The sequence below is a fragment of the Nematolebias whitei genome, chromosome 19 (genome assembly GCF_014905685.2).
Source record: "Nematolebias whitei isolate Nwh7 chromosome 19, NemWhi1, whole genome shotgun sequence".
Taxonomy (NCBI): domain Eukaryota; kingdom Metazoa; phylum Chordata; class Actinopteri; order Cyprinodontiformes; family Rivulidae; genus Nematolebias; species Nematolebias whitei.
Window position 1 is genome coordinate 19,032,050 of NC_056516.1, and position 12,201 is coordinate 19,044,250.

The following is a 12,201-nucleotide window of genomic DNA, read 5'->3' on the forward strand; positions in this document are numbered from 1 at the left end:
ATATATATATATATATATATATAAACCTAATCACTGAAACAGGCCAGTGACAATGCAACTAGATTGAGATTTGGTGTTCATTAACATCACCTCACTTTTTTTAGATCTTTATCACTGCAAAACAAATGAAGGTGTTGGTGTGAATTGTCCCCTTTGTTGTTTTACCAATTTCAACGCAGCACAAGTGTGAACTGCTGCTGGCATGTTACACAAGCAGGAATCTGATTGCATTGAAAAATCAATATCAGCGCTGTTTTTGTTTTTCTTCCTTGTGGCAGTAGTCATCTAGCTGGTTATTAAAAATACTAAATGTAAGTGTTTGATTGATCTGCCGCTGAGAAATTGCTTTCTGTTTTGTCTATGTCACTGTTGTCCACTGCTCTCATGCTCCTCTGCTGTAACACAGTACAGGTGTTTTGTTGGCTTGAAACCAGATCTTTGGCTTCATTATGACAATGTACAAAGATATTATGATAAAACCTCAAGTCAATGCACTTTGTGTTACACTCTACATAATGCTTCCAATCTTGTTCAAAGGGCACCAGTTACATTTTCACTGGCGGATACTATTGCTTTTAATAACACGTATAAATGTTTTGGAGGAACTGTAAAACAAAATTGAACAATTTCGAGATGTTTCAAATGTTTTGGATTTTAGACCAATTTTTATGTTTTATGTTACGCTGATGATATGATGATAAAATTAACTGCGCCCTTGTGATCTGTTGTTTTGGTCTAGACCATCTTATCACAAGCAGAACTGGTTTGTTCCACTTTGGAATAAGCTGTTGGGGGAAGAATCAGTTTTGTTGTGCGTTTCCTTGACTGATGAAACCTTCTGGACCGAAGGCGAAACGTTTCAGCACAAAAAAAGAAACTGTCCAGATGACCTGACTGAAAAATGTTGTAGTGAGAACAGCTACACTGTATGGTTTACAGACAGTGGCAATGACAAAAAGACAAGAGAAAAAAGTGGAAGTGGCCGAAAAAAAGTTCTAGAGGTTTTCCTTTGGAGTGACAAGGTAAGGTTAGGAATGAGATCATCAGAGGTACAGCACAGCTTGAAGGACTGGGAGATGACGTTAGAGAGGCCAGACTGAGATGGTTTGGACATGTTCAGAAGAGGGACAGTGGGTATATTGGTAGAAGGATGTTAGAAATAGTGCTGCCAGGAAAAAGACTAGAGGGAAGGCCAAAGAAGAAATTTATTTATGCAGTTAGAGAGGACATGGAGGCAGATGGTGTGAGAACAGAGGACAGAGAGAAATGGAGAAGGATGACTTACTGTAATGACCCCTGAAAAGGGAACAGCCGAAAGAAAAAGACAAGGCTACACTAATCAGCTTTACACTGACTGACAATCCCTCTACGCTCTTCACCCTTCAGAGTGGCTGAATTGAGACAAATTAATAAATCAATTTCAGTGGGAAGGCAATTGTGATGCTGCTATGCTCCTAATACTCACCAAATGGGTTTTTCTGTATTATTTTCTGTAGCCTAAGACTCTACACCCTCATTCCACTCTATATGCCAGCAGTATGTTCCAACAAATGAATAATACCATGCACAGCCTTGACGGCACCATGCCCTGGCCTTGCCCCGACAGTTCTCTTAAATGCAGCCTTGCCCAAAATAGTTATGCTAGCATGGCGCTACAGCAATATGTGGGTTTGTAGCTTAGGCATGAGGCCACCAAACCCAGTCTTACTTTATATTCTCAGCAACCATGCCATGCTGGTGCACAGGAGCCCTATCATTGCTGTGCTGCCAATACACTGTTGCACACTCATCCCAGAACATTCAGCATGTATCCACCATGATGATAAAGCACCATGACTTCACTATAGAAGTTTTGTGCATTCACAGAACCATTGTAGACCTATCACACCTGATGGAGAACACACTGCATTCTTAAAAGTCACTTGAAGACGTCGCCAAGACCCTCCACATTAGATAGTAGTGAGATTGTCATATTGTGTGAAGGGGGCCCAATAACCAATTGCATAATAACTGCACAACATATATTATTATTATTATTGTTTATCTCTGCTGTGTTTGTTGCAGAAGAAATAAGATACATTTGATTTGTAAATTTAATGGGAAACAGCCAGCCTTCTAAATATAATTAGATTCTAGTTCATTGCTATCCATATTGGATCATTAAAGTGGCCTTGAGCAAAAATGTGCTGCCTCCCTATGGATAATATTTTTTCTTAAATGACCATGGACGTCCTGGAGTATAAACAAATATAGATGTCCACACAAGTGTATCTCTTAACAAAGTTCAGTCATAATAATTGGCTAAAATGATCCTTGTTGTGACAAATTAAAATAGTAAACTAATACCTGTTGTACGTGTGCAATCTCTTCTCTTATTAACCTTGTACCTTCAATCTCCTTATGGTTCCACATTTAACAGGAGTCGGGCGGTAAAGATACCCCAACAGATCATTCATCTCCAACACCCATCCGTGGTTACTGTTGCTATGCATGGTGGGTCGTTTCCATCACCGATGCATCCAATAGGCATGTCGGCGCAGCCAGGGAGTCTAAAAACAGCATTCTATATTACCGCATATAATGAGAGAGGCTTCATCAGTGTTCTCTCCAAATGTCAGAGCGGCTTTAATGATTTGCTGAGCGCGCTCACACACTCACACGCAGATTCTGTGTGGCTTTTCTGCACTGCTGGCGTTTTCACTAATCTCACCTATCTTTATTCCCTCCCTGCTATTAATTCTCACCACTGACAGTATTAATTATTTTCCTGTCTCATGTTCTTCCTCCATCCCTTATCATGATTATCAAATGGGTAACTTGCACCATTTTTTCCCCCCTTTCATTTATTTACACAGAAATAAAGTTTCAAGAATGTGAGCACATTTCTTTGACTCATAAGTGTGTTTACAAGAGCGAGGAATCATTGTGAAGCCAATAGAATACACTTTAATGGCTCTGTGGCACACAAAGACCCCAAAAGACCCCCTTCTAGCCGAGAGTGTAATGTAATTTTTAGACACACAAATCGGATCAACATCTAATCACTTCTACCAGGATGTGTGGTTGTGTGCGTTTGATTTTTATACTGAAGAACAGAGCCAGTTCACCAGCAGGGCAGGAGATAATGCTCTGAATAATTTATTTTGACTGATAAGTGAGTGGTAAATAGATTAGAGTTGTGCGACAAATCTGGAAAAAGGCCAATACAAAGAAACTGGAAAAGAAAACAAAGGAGTTGTGTTCAGGCAAGCAAACAAACTGGGGTGGAGAGTGGAAGCAGTGGGAGAGCAGACAAATTATATAAAAAAAGAAAGATAAAGAAAAACTCTTAGAGAAAGATAGAGACGGAAGAAAGAAGCGGTGGCAGACTGAGGATTAAGACTTTCAGAAGAGGACAATGTAAAGCAAAGAATGATACAGAAGAAGAGGAAAGGCTTACGAGGGAACATGCCGGCCGGGCTCTTGGTGCATTGCAGAAGGTATTGCCATGGAAACGATCAGAAGGAAAGTGCAGACGAGGAGGAGGGGATTTTAAAAAGGAAAGAAGAATTCACTGCTTCGCACCATTCGAGGGGTGTTCTCTTGATGAGAGAGGAGGGGCGCAGACTTGAGTTAAAAGTTATCAAATAAAAGTGTAAAAACTCATAAAAGTTGTGACTGCGAGGATCATTTACATATACTTTTTGTCTAATGATGTTTGGAGAACATTTTTTACAAACGTCATGCGCGGATCCATTTTACGAGCCGGCATTTCAAATAAGTGTTTCATTTAAGCATTAATTAAAATCCGAAACGACAGGTGATGAGCCTGTCGCCATGGTGCCGGTCTTCTCAGGTGGCGCTGTCTGGACCCAGACCCGAGGGCAGTGTGGAGGTTTGTCACAGCAGCGGATACACATGGAGTTTGTCTTCTTGTCATGCTGTAAAGTTACTGTCGGGTGGAAATGTTCCTGACTGCAGGATTATAAATAGAAAGCATCAGAAGACAGTACCCCTCTCCTCCTCCTCTTCCACACAAACACCCGTGGGACCCCATCCCGCCATTCTCATCTGTCTCTCCTTCTCCTGTCTCCACTCAACCTTTTTTGTTGCTCCTCAGCGCCACTCTTCATTCCCTTATTCAAAACCCTTCATCCTCATCTCCTGAAATCCCCTCGAAGTCTCATCGAGTGGCTTTGTTTGCCTTTGTTGATCTCCATAGAGATGGTGATGATGCAGGGTGTCTGTGGTTGTCATGGCAATAAGACTGGCATGGCAGGGATGCTAAATGAAACTGGAGTTTCTCAGGCTAATGAGGTGGGCTTGCAGTTGCAGGGTGTGTTCTTCTTACCCTGCGACAATGAGCAACGGCTTGTTAAAAGTCTGCTTAAGTGACTTCACTGCATAGCTGAAGCATTCGGGCTCCTATAGAGAAGGAGTTTCTACTTCAAGCACCGCTGAAACCCTAATGAGCTGCACTGAGGCAAAAATGAAGGAACTTCATGTTTCCTGTTCCTTGCTATTGCTTTGATAACCACGGATTCATCTTGGTATTAGCAAGCTTCATAAAGGTGGAAACTTACTGTCGCCTTAAAAGAACGTCCCAAAGTTCATATGACTGAAATGTCATTTTATAACCCAGACCGCTCACATACCACCACTGTGTTCAAGCTGGTGTAAATATTTCATGCTGGAACAGTTTGTGCATGACTCACTTACTATTAACTGCCTGGCTTTTAAACAAGAGCCACTTAGGTTGGAGCCTTTGGTGCAAAAAAATTTAAATTTATTTATAGTGTTCACCAACATCCAGTCCTGTTTCACGGCAAAAAACACAGGCTGAAGAGTTTCAGAGCAGATATTTATTCACAAACGGACCTTGGTACATGGGTCACACTTACAACAAAATTTGTAATCTTTAGGGTAGGACGTATTACTTTGAAAAATGGTTGTGCATGCCCAGTTTCATACTTAATGTTATAACAGAGACAATTATGGACAACATCACTTTGATTCAAGGATTCAAGATTTTTTATTTGTCATTTGCACCACGTCTGCCTTCACTACCAGGATCTCCCAAACCCTGATGGACAAACTACTCACACTAGGACTAAGCCTCTCCCTATGCAACTGGGCCATAGACTTCTTAACAGACAGACCACAGTCTATGAGGATCCACAACTTCTCCTCCTCCTCCATAACCCTCAGCACTGGCTCCCCTCAGGGATGTGTGCTGAGCCCTCTCCTGTTCACTCTGCTTACATATAAATAATACAGATGATGTAGTGCTATATAGATAATGTAGACAATATTGATAATATAGTACTATTCATGTACTATTGATGTATTATTCATATACTATTCATGTACTATTCATCCATCCATCCATCCATCCATTATCTTTACCCGCTTATTCCATTTTGGGTCACGGGGGTCACTGGTGCCCATGTCCAACATTCACTGTGCGAGGGGCGGGGTACACCCTGGACGGGTCGCAAGTCCATCACAGGGACACATAGAGACAAACAACCATTCAATCTCTCATTCACACCTAGGGACAATTTAGAGTTACCAATCAGCCTAACATACATGTTTTTGGTCTGTGGGAGGAAACCGGAGCACCCGGAGAAAACCCACACATGCACGGAGAGAACATACAAACTCCACCCAGAAAGGCCCCTGGACCGGGGTTTGAACCAAGGACCTGCTCGCTGAGAGGCAGCAGTTCTACCAGTTGCGCCACCGTGCTGCCCATGTACTATTCATTCAAAGATTTTTTTTTTACTTGACATTATTTGATATGCTGATTCCAGAGCAGACGCCACTAAATACAATGTTTTTCCTCTTCTTTGGAGCCAGAATTGAAACTGCTGATGAAGCAGAGGGTGTCAGTAGGGTTGTGGTTGTCTTCGTTGAGATGTCAAACAGAAACAGAGTGCATCGTTCCATGGCAGGGTGTCCAATTCTGGTCCTTGAGGGCCACTATCCTGCATGTCTTACTCGTTTTCTTACTCCAGCACACCTGGACCAGGACTGGACGCCCCTGTTGGGATGATGTCCTGAAAGGGCATAGCAGCTCTCCTGATCGCTCCTTTTCACCTAGTGCCAGCAGAGTTGTATAGATTAAATATCTCACCCCGACTTCCATGTTTTCATCAGCTCTTCCATTTCTTTTTTCAAGTCTTCGACCTGTAACACTTCCCACACTGCTGTGCTGTTTGTTTCTACCTGCCATCTTCAGCTGTAAGAGTCCTACAAACTTATTGCTCCCTGTGCACAACAGCAGCTGCCGAATGGGCTTTGTGTGTTTTAAATGATGTCTTAATACCTGAAAAGTGGAGAGATTTTTCAATAATACTGGGACATGCTGGAGGATATTACATGAGATTGCTTTCTCACTTGAGTGAGCTTGCTTCAAAATACAGAGAGACGGTTGTTCTCAAGGTGAATTAGGATTTTTCCTCAGTGGTAAAGAGTAGCTTTGCAAAAGAAAACCTTTGAGATAAGAGCATACAGTGTGACAGAAATGATCCAACTATTTAACTATCCTTTAAGGGTCTGATCATTCATAAAGTGTCGAAGCAGCAGGTCCACATGAGGGACTAATCCTACATCTGTCAGCTCTTTGTACCTCTCAGATTTTCATACTTAATAAGGAATCCAGCTGGAGTGGGGGGCTTTAAGTGTGACCTCTGTGTTATTCAGATGGTGGAATGAAGAAGCTCCGCAGCACCATCCGACGGAGCACAGAGACCGGCATCGCCGTGGAGATGAGAAATCGGGTGACACGGCAGGGCAGCAAGGACTCTACAGATGGCAGCACCAACTCTAATAGCTCTGATGGAACGTGAGTGTTCTCCCAGCTGCTCCTCCATCCATCCATCCATCCATCCATATCTATGTCCGTCCATACGTCCGTACATACATACATCCGTCCATCCATCTGTCTGTCCGTCCATCCATCCGTTCATACATTCGTCCATACGTCCATACATAAATCCATTCGTCCATCCATGCATTCATCCATCCATTCATCCATCCATCCATCAATACATTCATCCATCCATCCATACACACATCCATACATACATCCATCCCGTTTGTCCATCCATACATCATCCATCCATACATCATCCATCCATCCATACATCATCCATCCATCTGTCCATCCGTCCATCTGTCCATCTGTCTATCCATCTGTCCATCCATCCATCCATCCATCCATTCATTCATTCATTCATTCATTCATCCATCCATCCATCCATCCATCCATCCATCCATCCATCCATCCTTATCTATGTTCTTTTTCTCAGGTTTGTCTTTCCTACCACACGCCTGGGACCAGAGAGCCAGTTCAGTGACTTTCTGGATGGGCTTGGCCCCGCCCAGATTGTAGGCCGGCAAACACTAGCCACGCCCCCCATGGGTAAGCCAAGAGCCTGTCCTATTCTTTACAGGCATTTTAAATAAATGCTGAAAATATTTCACTTCTTTATTTAGGTAGATTTAATTGTACAAGTAAACTGAGTTGTTATGACTAAAAGAAGCAAAAACAAACAAAAAACTAGCAAAAAGTTGCCAAACAGCCAAAATCCAAATGCCACAAAAGGCTAGCTAAAAGCCAAAAGTTACAAAAAGTGAACAGTAGAAAAATACTTGCTAAAACCTAAAAACAGCAAAATGATAACTTAACATTTAGCTAAACTTCTGCAAATATTTGCTTCTTCTTTTTGCAACTTTTAGCTAAAGTTTTGCTGCTTTTAGTTATCATTTTGCTGTTTTTAGGTTTTAGCAAGTGTTTTTCTGCTTTTAAAGTATAGCAAAAGCCTTGCTAAAATATATTGGTTGAATACAAAGACACAGCCAAAGTAAGTATGCTTGAACAGATTTTTTAAAAAGTGTTTTATTTAGGACTTACATAGATCTGTGTTTGTCTGTAGGAAACAAAAGTTGAAGCGTTCCATCTCCTGAATGAGCTGAATGTTTTGGTATATGAATAGCTGAAATAGTGTAAAGCATGCAGAAGCAGTTAGAATGGAACAAATATATTCAAAAGTGAATAAATAACCCTACTTAAAACAAATAGGAAACAAATAGTTTTAATCCTGAATCAAATGTTTTCATTATGAACTAGAAAGAGGCAGGTTATTGATGTTGATTTAAGACAGTTTATTTTTTTACAGTTCTTTTTTTCACAAACATTTAAATGTGCCTTTGTATCTAAAAATATCACACAATACTTGTGTATTCCGTCAGAAAAAGGAATAAATATTTGATGCATTTGAGTGTTTCTGCAGACTTAGTAGAAAAGTAACCCTGCAGCTCTTTGGCTCCCTCTGCTGGCACTTATTAATAACTGCATCTACTGTACATGTTTTCATCAATGACTGAACTGACTGCCTTGTTTGAAACATTAGTCAATGTGTAATTCAATTTTAACATTATTTTTCACTTTTGTAGGGGATGTCCATGTAGGCATGGTGGACCGTGGAGGACAGCTGGAGGTGGAAGTGAATCAAGCCAGAAGGTTGACCCCAAAACCAGGCTCCAAAAACATACCTGGTACTGACTTCATCTGTTCAAAGTATTCCTGTTTGTTGGGGGCATTATTTATTAGTTTATTTATTCTTTTATAGCCACCTATGTGAAGGTATATGTCTTGGAAAATGGAGTGTGCTTGGCCAAGAATAAAACCAAAGTAGTGAAGAAGAGTTTGGACCCCACCTACCAGCAGGCTTTGTTGTTTGATGAGAGTCCTCAGGGCAAAGTTCTACAAGTAAGAGTGACATTTTATTTCCTTCTTTGTTCTTCTAATCTTTGTTTTCTCTAAGCTTTCATTCATCGCTATTTATTTTTGGATGGATAAAAATAGAGATAGGCAATTCAAACTACAGTGCACTTTCTTCAATATTTGATTATTCTTTGAGCTTTGAATTTTTGAAGACTTGTGGTGAAATATAGTCCACTCTGCATACCACAAGTCGCTGCTGAAAACCCCTCTATGCTCCTAATTGTGATAGCCAGGTTTTTATTTTGTATTTGTTCATTTTCAGCAGTGCGATGGATCATTGTGGAGGAATCCTCATGCCTTTTGGCAGCAAAGTTGTTGCTCTTCTGTGCTCTTAGTTTCTACTTAAAAGTCCTTTCAAAATAAAACTAGGATAGCAGAAACAGATGCAGGATGGAGGGTATTTTGTGTCAAAAATAGCAAACCGTCTGGAAATGCACCATGGTTTTAAGATATAGCTTGGTGCATTACAGCTACCTCATAGTCTTGTTATTTCAGCGGTACTAGTTATCAGTGAAAACTAAAACAAAAAAGAAACGACTACCTATGACAGGGCTCTGCAGCCTGTGGCTCTGGGGCCACATGTGGCTCTTTAGTCCTTCATCTGCGGCTCTATGAAGCTTGGACCAAAACTTACAGGAAATTTAATTGTTCTGGCTTTTAAATCCACAGCAAAAAAAGGCTAGTTTTGGCTGTTATTTTTGTCAATTTTCCTGCAAATGTTTGAGCGACATTATTTTTAGCTTTTTTACTCCAAAAGTGTGATACTTAAGTTCTCCTCACATAAAAGGTCACACAGGCCTGCAGAGTTCAGTGTTTTCATTTTTATCTAAAGGTAGAAACTGGAAGTTTTTACTTCTTTACTTCATAGATTTATTTTGCATCCCAAAATGTAAAAATATGAGAACATTTTGAAATTCATTATTGATTCTTAGTTTTAAAATGTCACCCCCACTGGTCAGAAAAGCCCCCTCCAACTAACCCAAAGTGGCCCATGGGCCACCAGTTGATCATCACAGTTGTAGCAGGTTTCGCGGCTCGGGGCTCGTTTTTATTTCATGAGCGAAGAGGCAGAAATTGTTCTTTGACCAAAAGGTTAACGAGACCTGCTAACGCAAATGTTGCTTTTACTGTCGAGCAGCAATGCAACATTAACAAGATGTTAATTAAAGCATCAAACTGAACACAAGCCGTTTTCTTTCTCAGTCCTGTAAAATACTCATTTCTAGAAATCTCTTTAAGCCACTGTACGTTCTGCATGATCTTGACTCTAGCCGAAATATTTTACTATTTGTGCCAGAAGTGCTAAAAAAAAATGCATTCATGTCATTCTTAAATACAAAACTGATGACAACGCAGTTTGCTTTTCCGAGGCACCGTTTGTGTTTGTTTGGGATTGTAATAGCAAACGTTAATCCATCTCAAACATGACCAGAAATCAATGCCAGACTCCATCATCTCGTTAAGACATTATTATCCTCTCTCCTTCAGGTAATAGTGTGGGGGGATTACGGACGTATGGACCACAAGTGCTTCATGGGAATGGCCCAGATCCTCCTGGAGGACTTGGACCTGTCTGCCACAGTCAGCGGCTGGTACAAGCTGTTCCCTACCTCCTCCCTGGCAGACCCCAGCATCGGACCCCTCACCAGACGCCTCTCCCAGTCCTCTCTGGAGAGTGCCACCAGCCCGTCATGCACCTAGATACCCAGCAGACACCCACATGAGCAGGCACAAGCACACACAGTGTTTACACGACGACTCTCTATAAAGCGCAACAACACACACATCCTTCAGGAAGGCGTACCGCTCATATTTTCATCCACCGATTAACGCTAGCTGACAAAACGAGCAGCGAAATCTAAATCCACACAAATAACCTGAACATGTAGCACTTTTGTTTTCCACCCACACACGTCAGCATTTCACCACACACCCGGTGCCACGCCCTGCATCGTTCCGAGTCACCAGATCCACGTGGCGCATCTCATCCCGATGCCAGTTTCTAAACTCTCTATGCCAAACTGAGAAAAAAAGCAAACTATTTTTTAAAACCAAAGCAATTGTTATTGTTGTTATTATTACTATAAGTAGTGGGTGAACTAGTACACAATATAAAGTATGAATATGTAGCAGAGTCATTGACTTAGATGTAATGCAAAAAAAAGAAGAAATAAATAAAAATAAGACACATTTTACACAAATAAGCTCTAAAGGATAAGTCAAACACACAAACCTGGCTAACAGGCACAATATTCACACAACGGCTGTTATGTGAGGTAGCAACACTGCTATATATACTTTTCACAGGGCAGAGTTTATATACCTGAACAGATAGCTAAATACTTTTTTGTCTTATATGTATCGGCTGCATTCTGCATGTTTGCTTGCGAGACATTTTGACGTGTTTACGTCTTTTTATTTAGCTTGCCTTGACTGATGTGAGCAGGAGCACAGCGCTGCTTTGACTTTGTCCCGAGAAGAGAGCGATGCACTGTAAGATGAGGCGACTGCCATCGCTGCAGACGAACGAGAGCAGTTCAGTCAGCCAGCTGCTGCCTTCACCTTCGGAGTCAGACTGTGGGAGCGCAGAGCAGTTCGAGAGGGGGTTTGTGTTCCACGTCCCCGTGGGCGCCGCAGTCCCGCTTTGTCTACCAGCATCTGGGCTCGTTTGGGCGTCCAGTTCCTTGTTTTGATGTCATAAATTCTTCTTCCTGCTTGATGCGGATGATAGGTGGCACCTGTGGTTAGATCACAGCTCCGTTCTCTTTGCTCGCTCCAGTCTGTCCCTCCGAACCCGCTGTAAATGTGTAAACATGTAAATAGCTCCAGAAGAGGTTCTTTCTTTTTGGATATCTATCACACAAGTATTATTTTACTCCTATAAACAGTACACAGCCATATTATGGTAGTTCTACTTGTCCTACGTGCAATATGTCCAGAAGGCGTCCTTCAGCGTTCATGTTTTAGACGGCACTTTATTGTAAATTGGGAATTATTTTTAAAACTGATCCCTTATTATCCACTTATGTTTTTATTCATTTTCAGTTTTTTTTTAAATCAAATACAGGAGTTACAGATTCATAGAACCCTTTAATTTTAGAGTTCAAATTCAAGCAGAGTGTATTTTTTGTACTTATTCAAGGAGCACTAGAGCAGCGGAGAAGGTTAGTTTTGCAGATGATTTTGGCTTTGAATCCAAACAGTCATTGATGATACTTTACTTACAAACAAGCAAACAAAAAAATCTTTGTACACCTTAAACTGCAACATATGAGCAGCACTAAAATATACTTATCCTAAAATAATGAGAAAAGCCACAAGAATTGCTTTAAAGAGCTGGAAATAATTTTGATGTCCTGTTTTGAAGAGAAAACTTTGTAGTGCTTTGATTACACGTCGTAGCATGGAATACAGATTAAAAACAAACAAAC

At 41.1% G+C, this 12,201-nt stretch overlaps 1 protein-coding gene across 1 annotated transcript in view; it reads left to right on the forward strand.

Annotated features, from left to right (window-relative positions):
• Positions 1–11,099, forward strand: part of rims3 (regulating synaptic membrane exocytosis 3) — a 31,194-nt gene extending 20,095 nt beyond the window's left edge. Inside the window, exons 2-6 of the mRNA XM_037693589.1 lie at positions 6,685–6,826; positions 7,293–7,405; positions 8,440–8,541; positions 8,616–8,755; positions 10,259–11,099. Of these exons, the coding sequence (XP_037549517.1) occupies positions 6,685–6,826; positions 7,293–7,405; positions 8,440–8,541; positions 8,616–8,755; positions 10,259–10,471 (710 nt within the window). The 3' untranslated portion in view covers positions 10,472–11,099. The remainder of the gene's footprint in view (positions 1–6,684; positions 6,827–7,292; positions 7,406–8,439; positions 8,542–8,615; positions 8,756–10,258) is intronic.
• Positions 11,100–12,201: the final 1,102 nt, after the last annotated feature.